At 36.2% G+C, this 22,456-nt stretch overlaps 2 protein-coding genes across 2 annotated transcripts; one reads left to right on the top strand and one right to left on the bottom strand.

The window, feature by feature from the left end:
• The first annotated feature begins 12,137 nt into the window (after window positions 1–12,137).
• Window positions 12,138–14,785, top strand: LOC143532137 (uncharacterized). Its single transcript, XM_077027269.1, has 5 exons — window positions 12,138–12,494; window positions 13,104–13,376; window positions 13,829–13,921; window positions 14,368–14,435; window positions 14,518–14,785. Exons 1-5 carry the CDS (start codon window positions 12,138–12,140, stop codon window positions 14,633–14,635), a joined length of 909 nt encoding a protein of 302 aa, XP_076883384.1. The 3' UTR covers window positions 14,636–14,785.
• An 81-nt stretch (window positions 14,786–14,866) lies between these two features.
• LOC143532139 (haloacid dehalogenase-like hydrolase domain-containing protein At4g39970) lies at window positions 14,867–18,117 on the bottom strand. Its single transcript, XM_077027270.1, has 11 exons — window positions 17,746–18,117; window positions 17,578–17,671; window positions 17,438–17,482; window positions 16,653–16,703; window positions 16,503–16,577; window positions 16,395–16,428; window positions 16,234–16,289; window positions 15,505–15,564; window positions 15,318–15,424; window positions 15,122–15,179; window positions 14,867–15,082 (listed from the first exon to the last, which is right to left on the bottom strand). Exons 1-10 carry the CDS (start codon window positions 17,934–17,936, stop codon window positions 15,134–15,136), a joined length of 759 nt encoding a protein of 252 aa, XP_076883385.1. The 5' UTR covers window positions 17,937–18,117; the 3' UTR covers window positions 14,867–15,082; window positions 15,122–15,133.
• Between the last annotated feature and the right edge of the window lie 4,339 nt (window positions 18,118–22,456).

Here is a 22,456-nt window from a genome sequence, read left to right as displayed (position 1 = left end):
TTTGATTTCCAAAACTAATAAGTTAATAGTTTTCAATTAACTTAAAACTGGTTAGCCGTATCGCGACAAACTTAGTTTTTTAATAGGTTATTTAAAACTAAGTGTCCTGATAGATGAAAGGGTTCATCATTTTTGTCCCGATAATAAATACAGTAAAATTTGACTTTTACTCTATTTGGTAATTATAAAATTAATCCCAATTTAAAACCAATGGTTTATGCCAATCCTACTACAAGTCACACTTGAGGCATACTGCGAAATTTCGAGTGTTTGGAGCTAAAGCACCGCACTTGTTTTCTAGCCTATCCCATCAAGGTGAAAGCGTTTCGTTGACACATCCGGCCCTTTCACACGTCACTGTATTAGGACAACTATTACTTTACTCTCCTGTTACATGCTACAGCTGTCTGGAGACTTAAAGTGGGCAAAGATGAGGCTAAACGTATCGATACAGACAATCGTTGTCTCTATAGTCCTCATAACCGAGAGTTGTGCTCTATTCACAATTGGCAATCGTTGTCAGTCTGCCTAACCACTTATTAATGTTGTGTGCTACAGCTGCTTTTAATAACTGGAAGCCAGATTCTCATACTCCTATTTCATTAATATTATTGGGTCATTAATAATAGGACTACAACATCGAAAAAATTAATTAAATTTACTTTTGCTTTTTAATCAGATGTCATCAAACGAAACTCACCCTATGCCCTTAAGTTTATCCTTGAGAAGGATAAACTAAACGGCATCAACTTCATCGAATGGCACCGCAACTTAAGACTAGTTCTTACAATGGCAAAGCTCCTGTATTTTCTCGATGGACCTGTTCCAAACGAGCCTGAAAACAACACAGCCGCTGCTCGAAAAGTTCTTGACAAGCATAGGGATGACTCGGCTGAGGTCTCCTGCATTATGCTAGCCACCATGAATTCTGAGCTTGCTTAGGGCTTAGAAGACTTTGGTGCCTATGAGATGATGGAACAACTCAAGGGCATGTTCCAGAAACAAGCCCGTCAGGAACGGTTCGATACCATGAATCAACTCATTAGTTGCAAGATGGCAGAAGGGTCTCCCATCAGTGCACATGTCCTTAATATGAAGGGGCACATCATTCAGCTTAAAAAACTTGATTATCCCCTGCCCGATGAGATGGTAGTTGATTTCATCCTCAACTCTCTCCCCAGATCTTACGACCAGTTCGTAATGAATTTCAACATGAATGGCTGGGTAAAGAAAGTGTCGGAGCTGCACAACATGCTCAAAACGGCTGAGATGAACATTCCTTCAAGGACCAATCAAGTTCTGATGATCCAATCTGCTGGTGTAAAGAAGCCTAAACCCAAGAATTAGGGTTATAAGGGAAAAGACAAGAAGAAGGTTACTGTAGCTTCCAAGTTTTCCACCAACACTGACAAGAAAGTTGCAAAGCCACCACCGCCGCCCTTTGAGGAGCGCCAGTGCTACAGATGCAACCAAATGGGGCACTGGATGAGCAACTGTCCCGAATACCTTGCTGAGATCAAGAAGAAGAAGGCCAATGGTGAAGGCTCTTCTCGAGGTATTTCCATATACGTTATTGAACTTTTCACTGTCTCTAGCAACACATGGGTATTTGATACCAGATGTGGTTTCCACATTGTTAATGTCTTGCAGGAGCCTAAGAAGTGGAGGAAGCTGAATAAAGGCAGAATGGAACTCATTGTTGGAGATGGGAAGAGAGTACCGGTTTGGGCAACTAGAGTTTTTCATTTTACTTGTCCATCTGGCCTAGTTTTTCCTTTGAATAAATGTTTGTATTCTCCTGGTTTGACAAAAAACATCATTTCAGTTTCGTTGTTGTTTGAACAAGCTTTTAAGTACGTTTTTAATAGCATGGCTATTTCTGCTTACTTAAATGATATCTTTCATTTTGAGGCTAAACCTCGAAATGGTATTTATGAAATTGATGTTCAAACTAATAATAACGTATATAATCTTTCAAAACGTATCAGATCTAGCATCAATGATACATTTCTATGGCATTGCCGACTTGGTCACATAAGCAAGGCACGAGTTAAAATACTCCAATCCGAAGGGATTCTTGAATCCACAGGACCGGACTCTTTTGACGATTGTGAATCTTGCTTAGTTGGCAAACTCGCCAAGGACTCCTTCACTCATAAGAATGAACGAGCAAAAGATCTGTTAGGACTCATACATATGGATGTGTGTGGACCTTTCAGAACTATGTCTAGAAACCATGAAAGATACTTCGTTTCTTTTATCGACGATTATAGTCGATATGCTTATGTGTATCTTATGAAACACAAGCATGAAACTTTTGAAAAGTTCAAAGAGTTTCATAACGACATGGAAACCAACTTGGTAAAACCATTAAGATGCTTCGATCAGATCGAGGTGGAAAGTATCTCAGCTCAGAGTTCATCAGTCATCTAAAAAAGTGTGAAATTGTTTCACAGCTCACTCCACCTGGCACACCCCAACATAATGGCGTGAGCGAGAGGAGGAATCAAACTTTGCTAAACATGGTTAGAATGATGATGTGTACAACTAACTTGCCTCACTCCTTTTGGAGTTTCGCCCTTATGTACGCCTCCCACATTCGTCAATTACTACAACCAAAGCGGTTATTACTTCTTTCATCCTGATACAAATATGATTTCTATCAAGAGGAAAGGCCACTTCCTCGAGAAATAATTTCTCGATCAAGGAACTGGAGATAACATTGTCGATCTTGAATAAATTCAGGAACCACAATCAACCGCTGGGGAAGTTGGAGCGTCTGATCAACAAGTTGATGTTGCTAATACATCAGACGTGAACACGCGTGTTCGCAGAAGTAATAGGACTCCCGCACCAAATTCTAAATACCTATGGCATTTAGATGGTCCCGAAGTCTTATTAGTAGCCAAGTCTGGCGACGAACCTACTAACTACAAATCTGCAATCTTGGATCTGGAATCTGAGAAATGGCAAGATGCCATGAACGCCGAGATGCAATCTATTCATGACAATCAAGTCTGGAACTTGATTGAGCTAACCCCCGAAGTTCGGGCAATTGGAAGCAAGTGGATTTTCAAACGAGCATCTCGTAGTTGGAATCTACATGTTGATGAGAAAAATCAAAGAGTTTGGTTTTATCAAAAATGAAGATGAGCCTTGTGTTTATAGAAAGGCTAGTGGGAGCACTATATCATTCTTCATCCTGTATGTGGATGATATACTGATAATTGGAAATAACATTCCTATGCTTAAGGAAGTTAAGCACAGGTTGGGATCTTGTTTCGCAATGAAAGATCTTGGTGAAGCTGTTTATATTCTGGGAATCAAGATCTACCGAGATAGATCTAAGCGGCTTCTAGGGCTAAGTCATAGTACATACATAAGCAAAGTCATGACACGCTTCTCAATGGACAACTCCAATATAGGAACTGTTCCATTGCTAAAGGAACCGTTTTAGCAAATCGCAATCTCCGGCAACGGACATTGAGACAAAGCACATGCAAGCAATTCCATATGCTTCAGCGATTGGCTCTGTCATGAACGCTATATTATGCAGTAGACCTAACGTCTCGTAAGCGTGTTTGGAGGAGTGGAAGAGGAGCTCACTGTAAGGTGTTACACTGACGCTAACTTCCAGAATGACCGAGATGTATCTCACTCATAATCTGCTTGGATGAAAAAATTCATAGCCAACCTAGATCTGGTTCCAAGTTTAGGAAAATGATTGACGTAATATGTGATAACACAGGTGCTATTGCTCAAGCCAAAGAGCCCAATTTTCATCACATGGCCAAGCACATTTTTAGTTCCGCTCTGTACGAGAATTACTGGAACATAAAGACATCGTGATAAGCAAAGTATACACAGATCAAAATCTAGCTGACTCGTTCACTAAGCCGATGACTCGGGACAAACATGATCAGCATAGAGATGCTATCGGGCTTAGACTTGCTAGTGATTTATTTTGATTTAGTATTTGGATGTATGAACGTTTAATCAGTTGTACTTCTCTGTTCACTTTTGATTTAATGGTTAAATGCAAACGTTGAATAATACAACTGTGTTTATTTTAATACGTTTAATCCGTGAATATTGTATTCTAAATTATCCGTAGTCGGTCAGACTCGTGGGAACGATTCTAAATTAAGACTATTCTGAATTTGGACTCAAGCAGTTGACTTCCAAACTCACAGACCTCATTATGAATGACGTTGGATGTAACTCGCATCAAATCATCTTCTGGAGTTCATTGCGAGTTGTATGTAGTCAAGATGGGATTCTGTACTCTTACATGAAAATGTAACAGTTAGACATATTGGCGCCCTCGTTGATTCAAACTAGTAAAGTGTGAAGCCTCACCCAAACTTACTGTGTGTTTGATTGGACCACTTTGACTCTATATCGAGAACTACAATAATTGAACATTATATGAGATTGATTTGATCCATGTATCATTGTTTAATTGATGTCTTATACAGAAAAGATAGATGACAACGATTACTATAAATTCATTATCTTGCAATAAGGTATTCCAAGATATTTTGGTTATGGATTAAAAATTTCATAATTGGTTAGGGACAGCAATGTGTAGCTAGAACGCCTCTAGCTTCAGCGTTGTGCTACTTGATCCGATTCCGTCCACGTGGGAGACTGTTGGAATAATGGCCGGTTCGGGTCAAGTCAACGCGGGCCGACCCGATTGTGACCCGGTATGAGTTACACCGAGGGTAACGAATCTTAAACCCACTTAATCGTTAACTGGGCCGACACATATAATTAACAAGATTGGATGGTGGACTTGGCTTTAATTTGGTGATTGGGCTTAAAGCCCAATGGGTTTAAAATGGTTTAAACCTTAGTTATAATAATAATAATAATGATAATTAGGGGTGGCAACCTTGACCCAAACCATTTCAAATGGATCAATTTGGGTTGTTTTAAAATTTAAATGGTTTGATTTGGGTCATAGGTTATAATTAAATGAGTCAAAATGGGTCACTTGAAATTTCACATTCTTATTTTTGGGTCAAAATGGGTTGACAAATTTAATTACATGGGTCGATGTGGGTTAGTGTCTTAGACTCTTAAGGAAAAGTGACATGTTTGGGTTGAAACGGGTTTTAGATTGGAACGATATCGGTTTAGGTTTCGGCTCGGATCAGCTTTCGTGCCGACACGAGTTTTAGCACTAGACAGGTTGGGTTTCGGTTTCTTTCGAGTTTTCTCACTAGACGGGTCGATTAAGGTTTTTTTTTTGATGAACGAGAATAACGACGAAAATATTTTAGTTTTTTTTTACTTTTTTCGTTATTCATTTATATTTTGAGTTATGATTTTTTATTTGTTTTTTTTTGAATTTTTTTTTGAGAGATTTGATCTTAATAGAAACCATCAAAAAATATTCAAAAAAATTAATAAAAAAATCATAACTAAAAAAATAAAACAAAGACAAAAAATGTAAAAAAACTAAAACGTTTCGTCCGTTGTCCTCGTTAAAAAAATCGAAAAATTAACCGAAACTGAAAAATCGACAAAAACGAAACAAAAACATGCTGAAACAAGCTGTTAAGTGATGAAAGGAACTGAAAAATCGCTTAAATGAGCTGTTACGCGCTGAAACGAACTGAAAAGTCGTTTAAACGAGCTGGTACGTGCTGAAACAAACTGAAAAATCGCTTAAACGAGCTGTTACGTGCTGAAACGAACTGAAAAATCGCTTAAACGAGCTGTTACGCGCTGAAATGAATTGAAAACTCGCTTAAACGAGCTGTTACGCGATGAAACGAACTGCCGCCGCGCCACCACCGTTCACCGGAGTGCCGCCACCAGCCGCGACCACCTACAACCACCGAAATTCTTGATTGTTTGATTGTGTCGTACACCTAGCTCGATTCGTTAGCTCTCGGTGTTCTTCCCGGTTTTGATAACCGAGTTATAAACTAACTTTATCTATGGTTGTTCGTATATTTTATCATGCTCGTATTAGTTGTAACCGGAGATCCAAGTTTGGGTTTCGGGTTCTTGTTGGTTCGTTTTATTTCCGATGCGTACATACTCGTTAACTTATTAATGTGATTAGTATTTAGAGAAATCTGCAATTTGTCTCCCTGGTTTATATCGACGGGAGACGGAATAGCCCCTGAAAACTAATTTGCGCATTTTGCGCACCTGTGTTTACTGGGCCGGTTTTTTTGGCTCCCTGCAGTGTTTATTATGAACAGATGACTCCTTGCAGTGTTAAATAATTTGTTAAATGACTATTATACCCTTCATCTTCATCTTCATCTTCATCATTAGCATTCAAACACATTAAGAACATCAACACATAAACCCAGAAAATCAACAACATCAAGAACCCTAACACAAACAAAAACCCAAAAAATCAAGAACATCAAGAACACCATCTCCTTCTAAGAACCCTAACCCATAAATCTTATACAAATACATAAATTAACATCATCATTCAAACACAAACTCATATCTTCATCTTCATATTCTTCACCCGCAACCCATCACCGCCGCCGTCACCACCATTCCTTCGCCACACCACCACCACCGTAGCCGGAAAATCACGAACATGTTGCCGGAAATCAACATACCCACTATTTATATCTTTATCTTCATCACCACCACCCATCTTCTTCACCCGTCGCCGTCGCCGTACCTCTTTGCCGGAAAATCGGATTCCGGCCACCGGCGGCCGGAAAATCGGATTTCGCCCCTTTTCACATCTTCAACATCCGTCATCACATCACTACTCACCAAACACCATGCGCTACCATTATTGCTCACCAAAGTGGCATCACCATATTTCTTTTCAAATCTCATCCACACCTTAGATCTAGATCTATGCTCTTTTTGTTAAAATTCTTGTATAAAACTTATGGGTTTGGTGGTGGGAAGTTTTTCGGTGGACGACGACGGCGATGGTGGCGACGGGGAAGGGATGAGAGAGTTGAGAAGATGATGATAATGGTTGAGATGATGATAATGATGATGATGATGATGATGATGAGCTGCTAGTATTATTATTATTACTATTATTTTTATTATTATTAGATATTATTATTATTATTATTATTATTATTTGTCTAATTACTAAAATACCCTTAACCAGGGGCTCAATACACTCAACCAGGGGCTTATATTACAATTATAAAAAACATGAGGGTAGAAACATCTCAAATTAGTTTTCAGGGGTTAACCCATCGCACGACGATATAAACCAGGGAGAAAAAATGCAGATTTCTCTAATATTTATTTAACAAATATATTAAAACGGGTTAAAATTGTTTGACCGATTTCGTTCCGAACCACCGTTAAAACCCAGCAGCACTTACAATCCAACATTCTAAAATGATGTGAATCTTGTGTCGGAACAAAGGAGGATTTGTTCAAATAATAATAATAATAATAATAATAATAATAAAATAATACTTGTACACTTGGATTTAGATCCATTAAGACTATGTGCAATACTGCAATAGTTGTGCAAGTGTGAGAAGGGCTCGGCCACGTAGGACCGAAGTCCACATAACACCACACCCCTATCTTGTGAGATTGGCGTGGATGTGATGATCATGAGGAAGAAAACAGGTGTGAGAGATTGGTGAGTTGGCCGAGAAAAAAATGCAAATGGGGTCTTTATTAACAATTTTTTTTTTTCTAAAGAAGAGCTACAAGTTCGTTAACTTAACTTTTAACATTTTTTCAAAACACGTTCTTCTGTACTCTTTCCGTCCGAACAACTCATTCTTCCAGAACCATCACTTTAACAAAAACCAGCATATTGACCCAAATAACACCAACCAGTTAAACCAAAAACCAGCGTATTGACCCTAGGATGTGTTATCAAACCCAAATGGGAAACGACCCAAACAAACCAATTGAAACCCCTTTTAACTTTCAATATGATCAAATTTAAAATAGCTTATTTAAAGCTAAGTTGGTTGTATATCGCAAAATTACGTGAAGTTGGATTTTTCAAAATTGCACAACTTATCTCATGCTACAAGGTGTCCAAAATGTGTTATTTTTATTTATTTATTTTTGAGATGTACACTTTCACCAATTTGTACCTAAATCAACCAAACTCCACCAAAATCTAATTTCATTCCCGAAACATAATTTGAACCCAATATTGTTCTTGAAACAATTGGTCATAACATAATGAAAACACAAAAAGAAACATGCTACAAAATTCTCGTCGACCGTTCGCAAATGTGAGATGTGAATAATAGAAAAAGAGGTAGGTTTGGCTCATACTTATGCCTTGTGTAATGATTATGTGGTCATGAGAGGGACTCGGCTATGTAGACTCCACGCCCATGGAACACCGTGATCCTATCTATGAATGTGGGCATGAGTGGGGAGATCGTGAGAAAGAAAATGGGCATGGGAGAATGATTTAAGACCATTGGCTTCATTGACCGAGAACAAAAAGAGCCGTAGCGCTCTTTATTAATTTAAGAAAATTTAGATTGGGCATGGAATTGGTTTGTTTTAAATTGAGTTGTTTACATGTGTTTCTGTTTAGATATATATTAGATGGATGTTGATGTAGATGTTGTGCTCTAATAAAAAACAAGTATTTTACAATCTTAAAAACCTATAGCTAGTACGGGTAAGTAAGATCGTCTCCACAAAGAATTAATGGAAAGTGCAAGTAAACTCATGTTAATTAATTATTATATTAGACGGAAAATGGATGTCAAGAGGTTTATAAAGATGATTTGGAAACACAGGATTACTTTTAATTAACTATAAAAAATTATAGGAAAACGATTCACTTTAGGTTCAGGTAATGCGATGATCAACTAATCACGGGTTCAGATAAATTGAATGCTCAGTAATTACTAGATCTAATAGTTGAGTTATGATGACAAACGATACCCTACCCGAATTATTGACACAACTGAACCTGGTCTACCCAGTTACCAGTTATATATTATAAAAACCAGTTAAATTGCAATGACTAGCGATTATTAGTTCAATAATGACACAAGAGCTAACCCTGAATGTTGATGAACCCAACCAGAAAAGTGATGCAAAGTTTAACAATAAAAAACAATAGTTGTTTAAACAATCAATTAACAAAGTAGACAAGATCAAATAATAAAACTCAGTCAAGTTCTTAATCATTGAAACACATAATCTGATCAAAGTTGGTTTATAAAAAACCCTAGCCTAAAGTGAATACAATGGTTTTAGGCTAACATCGGCATCACAAAAGATTCACTTATCTGATGAAAGGATGAAATCATGTGATGAACTGACGAACTGGAAGCTTCGGGATGGTGCAAAATCGTGTTAGGGCTTCTCTCTGACTGTTGGACTGAAGGATAGGTCGAAATAGGGGTTTCAAACTGATTATATTAAAGTTGGGTTAAATTTTTCGTCTGATGTTAGTTCGCGTCGCGCGAACGGGCTTTAAAAAGGTCATTCGCGATGTGCGAAGGACAAATAGTCGGGTGTTGTTCGCGTGGCGCGAAGCAGTTCTATCTTATCCCTTCGCGTCACGCGAATAGGACATTTAACAGGGATTTTCTTCTCTTCTTATTTTCTGCATAGGAAAACGTGTCGAAGAATTCCGCTCTTCTAAGTCTTCGTTCCAAGCCCGTAAATCACCCCGATAAGCATCCTTAGCGTCCGATAACCTGAAACACATAAACACACTTTAAGTACAAATGTTCACACAATATTTAAACTAAAACCAAATAATTATAATTAATAATATATACGACTTTTTACACCCCCCCCCCCCCCCAAAAAGATGTGGCTAGCGTCTTGCTAGACATGTTTCGCTTTTAATAATAAAATTTCTTTTTTTGGCTATTAAAGAAAAATCTGCGAAATCGCACCTACATAAAAATCTATATATATTTCCTATGGCAAATAAAATAATAAAACCAACATACTTTATGTTTTTTCTCATAAAACTTATTCAACAATTTTTTGTACATAATTGTCCAGATACATACTAATTTTGAACACAATAATCATAAAAAAAGTGATAACAACTTAAAAGAGATTGTGTTATCTTTTTCTTGAATAATCGAACATGAACACATTTTTGTTCATTTATTTAGGTGTCTAATTTCACAGTCTTTTTTCTTTAATATCCATTTATGTTTGTTTAAAATTTTAACAAATGCATAAGTAGTTATATATAAATAAATATAAACATAAACATGTGTTTGGATGAATACTTATGTTCGTTTATGTTTGGTCAATTATGTTAATTTTTGTTTATTTAAAAATGCATGTTTATTTTTGTTAATATTTGTTTGTGTTTGTTTACATTCATGAACTGTTCATTTAATTTTTAACGAACGAACATGAACAAACACGAACATAGTCACTCTCTTAATAAACGTACATGAACAAAAACATTTGTTCGATTATATGTCGTGTTCAATTATAGTAAAATGAATGGACACGGACATGGCTCGTTTACATGGCTCGTTTACAGGCCTATGACGATATTAGAATGATAGCAACTGTGATTAACAACAGTCGTACCAAACTTTTATATCTCAGGATACTCAATATTTTAAAAATTACTTGCATTATATCATTTGTAATATTAACATGCTTTGTTTGAGTTATATGAAATCAGTAGATCAAAGGATATAATTTAACGTGGGAAAGGTGGAGTACACTATGAAATCAGTAGATCAAAGGATATAATTTAACATGGGAAAGGTGGAGTACACTTATTTGTAATAAGCTTTATATGTTGGAAGGGAATCTGTTTCTGTATAGATATTAGGTGGATGTTGTATTGGTGGTGTGGCTAGCGTCTTGCTAGACCTGTTTTATTTTTAATAATAAAATTTCTTATGTTGGTCGTCAAAGAAAAAAACATTGCAAAATCAGACACCTTTTTTTAAACTGTGTTTGAAACCACTCTCATTACCCGAGTGAGCATTTCTGAGACAAGATGTCAAACGTCCATACCGAATTTGATGCTCTACATCTGACTCATCCAAGAATATCATCAAGAAAAAAACTTTTCACTATGAAAGTCAGGGCCGTCTCCGAGGATTTAGAGACCTCGGCCGAGTCGAAATAAAAATGCCCATAGCCTTAACAAGTAACGAAATATATAAGCTAATTTTTTTAAATGACGCTTAATGTTATAACAATAAACATAGAAAACCATATTATTAAAATCAAATACCGTAATAACTAACGATTAACCAATTATTCGTGAAACTCTCTTAGCATTGGATAAAAAAATAGCTTGGTCCTTTGGCTGGCTGGCTGGCTTGGTCAACCGAAGAGGAAGCCTGATGGCCAACAATGAACCAATAGTGGTGGTCGGCTGAGTTAGTCATTGTTCAGATTTTGTTCAACATTCGCAAAGAATTAAGGAAGCAAAAAAGAAATTTCAATCGACAGTTATTTCTTTTATTTTGCATTGAGAGTTTATTTAATTTTTTAGTTTTTAGTTTTTAGTTTTAGTTTGGGCGCAATAATTTAAACTTCATTAAATGGATTATGAATAAAAAAAGAACTTTGGGCCAATAATTGTAAGATGGTAAAGATCAAATCATATTATACAAGTTTTATATTTTTAAATGTATATATAAAGATATAAAAAATTTTGGCCCCAAAAAATTACGTGCCCTGGCCGACGGTCCGACCGACACTACCCTCCAGCCGGCCCTGATGAAAGTAACTCATTGAATTAGGTTTCAGACTTGACCTTAAAATCCTAAGTATTAACTATTAACCATTACTCTCACATGTACATTATATGTAGACGAGACGTTGAAACTTGTAATAGAACCGGTTACCTTTAGATCAGGGACTATACAATTCTTATGCATCTACTTGACACATGGGTTTCATCGAAGACACCAAATCTAGTCTTATTCTTTTGTAGCATTATTCAATTAACATAATCCAATATTTAACACAACCACTTTTCTGCCACAAGAAAAAAACACCAGTATACAGTCAACACATCATCCTTTACATCACCATCAACACACCTAACCAGTAATCAATCAATCAATCAATCAAACCCTCTGACATCATATCCATCATCGCCGTCACCGGATCAAAACATATAACAAACTCATCATTTCCTCGTATTCCAACGTTGTATCCTTAACTGTTCCGAACGAAGCATGTCAAAGTGTTTTAGCTTCACAGCATCTCGTGACTGGTGTTTCCGGTACTCCTTCAGCCGCACCGGACTCAAGTCCACCACCGTCAGCCTCCACGACGGCGCCACCCTTATCCACACATGGATCCCCAAAACCCCTAAACCAAACAAACCAAATCTTTTACTTATTCATGGGTTTGGCGCCAACGCAATGTGGCAGTATAATGATTTTATTTCTCCATTGGTTTCTAAGTTTAATGTTTATATACCAGACCTTCTGTTCTTTGGAGAGTCTTACTCGACACTGGCCGACCGGACCGAGCGGTTTCAGGCCGAGTGTCTTATGGCAGCCATGGAAGCTGTTGGTGTTGTGGGTAAGGTAAATATATATATTATGCATGGGTCAGTTTGGGTCGGTTTTAGGCGTAAACAAATTCGATCGAAAAATTAAAAGTTTGGTTTTTTTTTAAATGTTTTCAGTTTAGGTTTTTTGTTTTGGTTTCGATTCTTTTTCAGTTTTTTTTTTTTTTTGGTTTTTTTAATATTTGGGATTGAAATTTTGGACCAAAGATATAAATTTGGGTCAAAATCTTTTTGTTAGTGTTGATTAATTGTAATTGATTATTATATATTTGGCTCTACAAGACTACAATAACTCTATTTAATTATTTATTAAATTTTTATAAATTATTGAAATCCAAAATTAAAAAGTGGATATTCATAAATTCAATTCGATTCGGTTTTATTATTTGGACTTGAAATTTTGGGCCGGAAAAATCACAAATTTGTGTCAAAGTATTTTTATGTGACTATAACATTTAGTGTCACATTATTGATTAACATTATATAAATGACTTAACTCCAAAATAATAAATGAAGATCCACAAATTCGCTTAGGTTTAAATGTAAAACCAAAACTGAACAGAATAGTTCCGCTTTTTTGGTTATTAACAAGTTTTTCCGGGTTCTGTCATTTTTTCGAAAAAAGGTACATGTGATGGGACTAAGCTATGGGGGATTTGTAGCGTACAGCATGGCCGCACAGTTCTCAGAGAAGGTGGACAAGGTGGTGATAGCCGGTTCGGGTGTTAGTCTGGACGAAAGTGATATGGAGACAGGGTTGCTCAGTGTGAAGAGCATTGATGATGCTGCGAGTATTTTGTTGGCTCAGACGCCGGAGAAATTGAGGGAGTTGTTGCGAATGGCGTTCTTTAAGCCTCCTCAAAATGTGCCTTCTTGCTTTCTCTCTGACTTTATTGATGTGAGTAACATAATCTATAAGCCCGATCTCACCTATACAAGTCTTATTGGTTCATACGACTTGTATAAGTGGCAGCTAATAACTATATTCAACCGTGTAATGAAATTAGGCACAACTATGTTAAGTTTTAATTAAGTGGGCTACATAATTATGTCAAATGTTGATGTGTGTAGATGCTTGTTTGACTTTTTGGGTCAAAGTTATATCCAAGAAGTATAGATTAATTGTGGAGTGCTTACAACTTATTATTTCAATTAGAAGACAGTCTGATTACTTGACCTTGAACTCCCATTAATCACTTTGAAAAACATCCAAATACCCGTGAATGTGATTAAGTGGTCACCGTTGACCTTTTTTCAAAATTGACTTAATTTGCAGAATTTGTAATTAGGCATTTGACTTGTGGAGTTGTGGTAATAAAATGTTCTGAACCACTTGATTTCTTTTGAAAGGTTATGAACACAGAGCATGTTCAAGAAAAAAGAGAATTGATTGAAACAGTACATAAAGGCCGAAAAGTTTCAAATCTTCCTAAGATTACTCAGGTTCGTTTGTATCCCTATTATGACATTTCACGAATCTAACACGAAATTCGCGGGTTTGGGTTCAGTCTAAGCGAGTTCATGTAAGTTGCGTGTCAACACATCGGGTTCTTTTTCTCTTTATCTTTTTTTTTTCCAAAAGCTAAATATTAAAATATAACTTGGCATAGTTTAAACATTTACTTTAAGAAAACTAATATGTAAATTTACAATTTATACGTGAAGGAAGTTTTATAAAATATATTTTTGAGTCAAGCTGGTCGTGTTCTTGTCATCCACAAGTAGCAGAATACCCTTTTCATGTTTGGGTTTATGTGATTACACGATTTTCAGGTTCGAGTCATGTTCAGGTTTGTGTAAACTTTTCGGGTTTGTGTCGGGTTCAACCAGCTAACACGAGTTCTTTAATGGGTCTTTAAAGTTGGTTAACTTTATTCTTCATGATGTAGCCAACATTGATCATTTGGGGAGAGCATGATAAGATATTTCCATTAGAATTGGGTCACAGGTTAAAACGGTATGCATCAAACATAATGCTGACTTCATTCATTTCATGTTCAAGTGTGTTTCATGTTTGTTTTGTTGTTTCTTTTCATCAGATATTTAGGTGAAAACGCGGAATTGGTAATCTTAAAGAATGCTGGGCATGCAGTAAATGCAGAGAAGCCGAAAGAGCTCTACAAGAACATGAAATCGTTCCTCGTTGAGCACAAGTAAACTGATACAATTTGTTGAAATATAAACTTATAGTTATATTCTTAATACATATTCTTTAGAATAGGTCAATTAAAAGTGTTGTATAATTTCTTTATGTGGTCATATTGATCATATCAAATACTTCATATGCAGCACTTGATCAAATTGGGTGCAACCTGATGTTACACATCATATATGCCATGTTTGTATCTTCCTTACATGTCACTCGTTTTTACCTCATTACACTGCTCATAAATACATTTTTGGATCACGAGACCAACCGTTTATACCTCGTTTATACATTTAGGTCATGGTTGGTTTAATATGTCTAGATATTGTTGCCCTTGTAAACTGACAGTTATTTGAGAGAGAAACATATATGAAATGAACGACGCAGGTACATAGATTACAAGTTACAAGCAAATGGACATGCACAAAAATTTGAACACCTTTTTAAGCAAACATCTTTGATGATGATTTGTTGCTAACAAGTTATGCCATTGAATTCTTGTCAGCTTACTATGCAGTAACAGCATTTTGTAGCACCTCTTCCAAGTCTTTTAATCTGAATAAGGAAACAAGTTAATTGCGTAAGACTAAACAAAAACTAGTTTAGACAGAAATGAGTCAAAGTGTACTTTTTATGCTCAAAACCTTATAAAATCATTGTATTCAAATAACTGAATTGTTATTGAGACCATACCTTACGTCACTTAAATCAGGGAATTTTGCTATTGCATCTGTAAAGTCCTGGTTTGCAGTTGAAGATGTGTAGGTAATCACACAAGACATTCCAGCTTTTGTTGCCGCCTATAGAGTTAATACGGTTTGATTCCATTATCAACTGACATAACTAATAAACCAAAAGATTAAATAAAACAGAGGTCAACCTGTAGGCCAATAACACTATCCTCCACCACCAAACAAGCTTTCTCTGAAACACCTAGTATCTGCAAAGATAAGAAAAATATCCAATCACATGAAAGCACAAATATTTGTAATTATGTTTCAAATATGCCCCTACAAACTTGGAAAATATATATATACCCATGCAAAACTAAAAATCATATATGCCCTTAGCCCCTTACAAAGAAATTAAAAAGATCAAATATAATTATATATCCGATTTATTAAAAACAATTTAAGAAATGACCATTTTACCCTTATTTTTCTAAAACCTTAAAATTTCATATATGCCATTTTTATATAACAGATGCGATATACCTCAATAATAGTCCCTTATACAATAATACAATGTGATAAATAGATGGAGATAGATACGATGATACCTAGTTCGACTATGAGATTCGAGTTAGATTGCTTATCATTCGATTATCATGTGAAAATACCTGATTCAATTATCAAATTCGAGTTCGATTATCTGATTCGAACATACAGATTTGATTCTTCGATTATCTGCCGTGAAGAGAACAAAAGAGCAGAGATGACAGTTTGGTCCGCTTACTTATCGTCGTTGTCGATCAAAATCCATTTACAAAATAGGGTTTAAACAAATATAGTGGAAAGGGGTAGAATGGTCATTAAGTAAAAACTCGTTAGAGTCGTGTATATATGATTTTTTTTTGGTTGGGTATATATGAAATTAAACCAATAATTACCTTAGAGGCGGTGATATATATTGAAGGGTCAGGTTTCTTTTCCTTTACATCATCACCTACAAAATGTTATGTTCTTAAAAAAAACAAATGTGTTTATATGCATTATATATATTCAAGTCAATTGCTTATATAAATCAGTATTGATTATGATATATAGTTACCAGCAAGAAAGCAATCAAGGCTTTGGAAACGGTCCTGAATGAATTAAAAAGGTTGTTATTGTGTGTAAATACTAAATACATTGAAATAATGTAGAATAGAGGGTTTACCAGTCCAATAAGGTTTTCTAGACAGAGGATAACTGAGCTTTTAGTTGCTGCAGAACATACAGCAAGTTTCTTACCCTGTGATTAAAAAAAACAATAAATGAATTACAAGGAGTAGATAATGAGTTATGTGTTATAAAAAAGATATCTTACAGAAGCTTTTGCTTCATCCATCAATCTTAGTACCCCTGGTCTGGGCTCAACCTGTCAAATACGCACCAACCAAACCACATATACGAAACACGTCTCAACAAGTTACTGAAAAGTTAGGGTTCTGTTATCTATATACCACCCTTGAAAGTGTAGACTAGGTATCAAGTCATACGGGTTGTACGACTTTCTTTGCCCTATCATATGGGCTGGATGATGTCATAGGGCCATATGACCTTTTTTCGACGTATTATACGGGTGCATGATGTTATGCAGGCTGTATGATAGGGCCAGAAAATGGACCTTATGGCTATGTCAGTGAGTCAAATCAGTAAATTTTTAAGTCAAACACAATATACGGGCCGTTGACCATTTTCGCCCAATCATACAACCCGCATGATGAACAAAATGGCCCGTTTGACCACTTTTCACCCTATCACACGGCCAAAAAATGTCATACAGGCCATATCATCTTCTCCACTCATCATACAGGCTGTAAGTTAATGCAGGTCATACGATAGAGTGCAAAAATTCCATACTGGCCGTATGATCTTTTTGGCCGTCATATAGATGTCACACAGACCATATTACAGGGCACACAAATGTCATACAAGCCGTAAGGCTATATCAGTGCTCATATCCTTTGTTTTCCAGTCAAACACATAATACGAGTCGTATGATTTTGCCTACATACGTCCCTTATGTAGGCCATACTAATATAAAAAAAATAGCCAGTCTGTCTGACCATAGTATATCAATCAGTAGTGTTTGTAAAAGTTACTTCTTACAGTTCCTGACTTGATTATATCCTTGTACTTCTCTGTCTTCCAATCCTAACCACATCAACATTACAACTTATTCACCTTAAATTCATCAACCATTTAACCAATTTCAACCTAAAATTACTTATCAATCTCAATTCCAATACCTGAAGAACATCAATCAGTTTCGCCCTATCCTCATCACTCTCCGGAGGCGTTTCAAACAACGTCGAAGTCGGCCATCCATTCTCCTTAAAATACCTAAAACAACCAAACTCCAATCACAATTCCACAACTAACAATCACAAAATCTATAGAGACGAACCGAACCGAACCATCGCATTTTAGGTTTACCGCCACCGACTTGATTCTGGAGCACATCGTAGAACTCAATTCCCCAATCCAGAGGCTCAGAGAACGGGGGACATCTCACATTGAAGTGAGCGAAGGCCAGATTGTAAGCCTGCCGGTGTAAGTCTTCGGATTCGAGAATGACTCCGTCGCAGTCGAATATTAAGGCTTCCATTGCTCAGGAAGTAGCTGAAATGGAAATTGAGCGTGATGAAGATGGTGATCGGGTTGAGAAGGAGTATAAGGGGAAATTGGAGGTACGGCGGAGAGTGGTGTGGTGGCGAGTGGCGGTGGGAGGATAGAGGAACATGGTGGTAGTGGTAGTGGTAGTGGTAGAGGCCATTGAATTGATGCAGCAGGGGGTTTGCTTTTGGGTGGACTGGAGAAGAACAAGTCTGTTATCTAATATTCAGTTTGTGGCTCCCATCTAACGGTATTTTTTAGGTTTACCAATGTATACAAATACTCTTAATAAAAAAACATTTGGAAGGCCCTTATTTTTAAATCTGTCAGCATTTAGTCAAGTTAGAATTAGGGATCAGCTTGGTATCGAAAATCTCTGGTCCGTGCTGATATTGAAGACAAAAATTCAAAAAGTACATAAGACCATCCCTAATAAAGTGTTTTTAGAGGGTGTTCTTTGGTGTTTATCTAACTTATTCATTTTTTTTATTGTGTGAGTGATTTTTAGAAGACATTTCAAGAAAGTTTTTCACAAACACTAGAAAAAATGAGATAAGGTGGGGTCTTTTGCAGGTGGTGGGGTCGGGTTGGGGTTTTAGGTATAAAATGTGATGATGATATAGCAATGTATTTTGGTCTTTTAAGGATTCTTTATTGGCTGTTTTTATGAGCATGTTTTTTGGGGATTTTCCAGAGTCCTTATTGTGTATGTTCTAACCATACGGTACTGTGATGTCAAAAAAGACAGTGTCGAATTAATTCCGATAAAGTTTGGTACCGGTTCAATACTCATACCTGTTTGCTCATCCTAGTTAGAACTTAGAAGTTCTTATTTTAGGGTTATTGAAACCCAATTATATTCCATTTATGCTTGTTGATGTGTCTGATATAAGCCTGCTTGTGCACCCTCAATGAACTAGTAGTGAATTCACTCAAGTTTGTTAATTTCTACACCCAAGTGCCTGGCTTATCGGACAGAGATGGAAAGTCGAGCTTCATTAACATATCTTATGCTCAATCAGTTTGAAAACACATGTGTACGGTGATCGTATCCCATGAGATCGCACGTCAAAGATTTGAGCCCAAGCTCAAGCCTGAGATACAACTGCGACCGAAGCTTTCTTTCGGGTGGCTAGTCAATAAAGATTAGGAAATGAGTCCCAAAAGCCTCCCCTCGTCCATCCACATATCTAGCAATGAACGGTGGATGTATATTTTTGCAATTTTGCTTAAGAATATGAGCGCTATATTGAATCGGTTGAATTACCATGAACCATAAAGAAGATCTTTGTTCTAAAGCTCATCAGTACGTCATCACCATCATTTTGCAAGGGAAGACAAGGTTCACATCCGATAGTAAGCCAACACCCAAGCATCCTTTGTCTTTTGTTGTCGTTACTTTGTTTCACAATACACGTACAATGCATTTTATTTTATAGAATTAAGACCGGACCATATAAATCGTTTCAAAATTCTTTCTAAAGTAATTGGTGGTGTTGAACAATGATAAAAAGTAAATAGCTAGACTAGTTAAAACCGATTTGATCAAGGTGATTCTCCCTCTAAAAGATAGTGTTCTATCCTTCCATAACAACATACGCTTTTCATAAAGATCCACCAGTGGTTAATATGATTAATATTGCCTAGAGGTGGCAAATGGGTTGGGTTGGGTCGAACGAGTCATGGGTTGAAATTAGTCATGGGTCAAAACGAGTATGCGTCAAAATGAGTTTGGGTCAAAACGAGTCAATTAAAAAAAGGGTTGTTTTGGTTTGGGTCAAAATAGGTTAGGGTCAAACCGGGTTGTTTTTTTGTTTTTCTTTTTTTTTGTGAACGAGAATAACGTCAGAAACATTTTAGTTTTTTTAGATTTTTCGTTTTTTACTTATATTTTAAGTTATGATTTTTTTAATTATTTTTTTTGAATTTTTTTAAGAGTTTTCTGTTAAGATCAAAAACCCTCAAAAAAATATTCAAAAATAATAATAATAAAATTATAACTCAAATTATAAATCATAAACAAAAAAAAAGTAAAAACACTAAAATGTTTCATACGTTGTCCTCGTTCCATTAAAAAAAACCCATCTAGGATCGAACCGAAACCGAAAGAATCGACGAAAATGAAACAAAGAAACAAAAAGCCAAAACCGGGCCACATCAATCGAAATCGAATAAAACAATCAAAACGAAACTAAAAGAATTCAAACCGAACAAAAACAAAACTGAAAAAACGAACAAAAACGAGTCCGGAATCGACCAGAAAGAAACAAAAGAAACCAAAACCCAACACGTCACGGGTGAAAACTCGTGATGACTTGAAACCTGAACCGAACCCGTTCCGATCTGAAACCCGTTTCGTGCTGAAACCTGTCTTGTATGAAAACCCGTTCCGATCCGAAACCTGTCAAATTTCCTTAGGACACTAACCCACATCGACCCATTTCTTTGAACTTGTCGACCCATTTTGACCCGAAAATAAAAGGATGAAATTTCAAATTACTCATTTTGACCCATATATTTAAAACCTTTTACCCAAACCAACTCATTTAACTTTTAAAACAACTCAAATTGACTCATTTGAAAGGGTTTGGGTCAAGATTGCCACCCCTATTCTTATTGCCCCAATGACCTTAAGACCCAAGGCCAAGTAATAGATCCACTAGTGGTTGATATGACTAACTAGTTGAGTCATTACCTATTTTAATTACAATGCAATTAGAAACCATAACTAACTATGATATACTCGTGAATATTGGTCCTTTAAATTCAGACTTCGAGTCTGAAATTACCAACATGGATCACATTAAGGGATTCCTCCTCTAATCAAGAACTCTTTGTCGGGGAGCCCCATTGACCAGGACCAAAGTCCTAGTTGATTTTAGAATCCCCAAAATCCAATCGCACCATAAGGTCGGAGTACTCATGTTGTGCAAAGGTCACAATTTAATGTGTCGAAAGGCTTTTCAAAGTCAACTTTAAAAAATATACCCTTTTTTGTTATTCAAGAGATGACTTCATGATGTGCTAAAAGTAGTCAAATAATTATTAACTAAAATTAAGCTAATCTAGACACTAAGTAATAATTCTAGATCGACTCTTAAACTTAACTTGAACTGCTAACCGGCAAGTGTACCGGTCGACTCTAGTACAGCTAAGTAAGTTCGGATACCGAACCCACGAGACTCTATAAATTACGTATACTAGCTAATTAGACTCAACTTACTGACACGACTATGTAATAATAATGTTTAAAGGGGGTTTTTAAACTAATATTAATTAACTAAACCTAACCTTAATTGATTAAAATATAATAAAACATAATCATTACTTAAAACCTAATTATTTTAATAATAAAGACTTGACCCTAATTGAATTATAATAATAAAATATTAAAACACTTAGATTAATTCAGATGATAAAAATAACTACCTAGGCTAGCATCATATAATCTAAATTAAACAAAGCAAATAAAACTGAAAACATGGTGAATGAATGAGAAACGAAAGATTAAAGGCGATAAAACCCGTATTCTTCGATCTTGAACGTAAAGCTCTTTACCGGCTGTTCTCGTGCCTTCAAAATCACCACAAGACTCGAAAGTATGCTCCAATAAACTCTAAAATCGTCTGGTGGCTTCAAGGTATTGTCAGGTTTAAGTTAAAGATGTTTAAATACCCAAAACAAGGCCCAACATGTAGCAAAAACAAAATAAAAAATCCTCCAGCAACCCCTAGGCGTCGCGCGACGGGCTTTGGCTTCCCCGGTCGCGCGGCATGGCGTGCTCCACCAAGGGGTGCCGGTCAGACCGGCCTGGTCTGACCGGTTCTCTGTCCGGTTCCTTCCTGACGTGTTCCGGAACTCCGTTTTAGCTCTTTTTAGCTCGTTTTTTGTCCTTTTCGATCACGATCAACTTCCATTACCTGCGAAGCATAAAAGTGTTAGTAATATACAAAATCTCGACTAAAAACGAACAGAAATTATTAAAATATTAAATAGATTATACACGGGAAACATAAATATTTAGCATTAATTATATCACTTCATTATTAATTAGGGGACCATATATGTATATATACACATAATACTCCTCCAACAAGTGTATGTCGACGGGGTACTCGACAAGTCGACATGATTCCCGTAACAACCAAGCTTAAGTTTGTTGGCTAAGACTTTGGATATTACATATGAAATGCAACGAATTAGGCTAATTGGTATAAAGTTATTGAGGGTCGCATAGTGTTTTTTCTTTTGAATAAGTGTGTAATAATAAAGAAAGAATTGCAACCTCGGCTCATGGTACCTTTCAAGTGCAATCAATCCATAATAACCATAAAGTCAGTTTGAAGGTCTCATACTTTTTGAAGAAAATCAGAGACGCTTGGACAATAAATTATTTATTATGATAATAGTTATAATTTATAAACGTCATGTTTGCAGTGTGCACATATAATGTATATATGTGTGGGTTTTTGGGGGGGCAAAAGTAAAATTGCACTAATTTTAATGTTATTT

The sequence above is a fragment of the Bidens hawaiensis genome, unplaced genomic scaffold (genome assembly GCF_021521415.1).
Source record: "Bidens hawaiensis isolate Kalapana, Puna unplaced genomic scaffold, B.hawaiensis_p1.1 tig00009361_1, whole genome shotgun sequence".
Lineage (NCBI taxonomy): Eukaryota > Viridiplantae > Streptophyta > Magnoliopsida > Asterales > Asteraceae > Bidens > Bidens hawaiensis.
The sequence above is the reverse complement of the archived record's forward strand: the minus strand, read 5'-3'. Positions and strand labels throughout refer to the sequence as shown.

Bases quoted from the DNA above. Each gene is read 5' to 3' on its own strand.
- LOC143532137 (XM_077027269.1), top strand. From the start codon at position 12,138: ATGTCAAAGTGTTTTAGCTTCACAGCATCTCGTGACTGGTGTTTCCGG. The intron at 13,922-14,367 runs GTTCGTTTGTAT...TTCATGATGTAG, and splicing joins ATCTTCCTAAGATTACTCAG to CCAACATTGATCATTTGGGG. The intron at 14,436-14,517 runs GTATGCATCAAA...TCTTTTCATCAG, and splicing joins TTGGGTCACAGGTTAAAACG to ATATTTAGGTGAAAACGCGG.
- LOC143532139 (XM_077027270.1), bottom strand. From the start codon at position 17,936: ATGGAAGCCTTAATATTCGACTGCGACGGAGTCATTCTCGAATCCGAA. The intron at 15,425-15,504 runs GTTGACCTCTGT...TTAACTCTATAG, and splicing joins ATAGTGTTATTGGCCTACAG to GCGGCAACAAAAGCTGGAAT. The intron at 15,180-15,317 runs GTATGGTCTCAA...TTCCTTATTCAG, and splicing joins CCTGATTTAAGTGACGTAAG to ATTAAAAGACTTGGAAGAGG.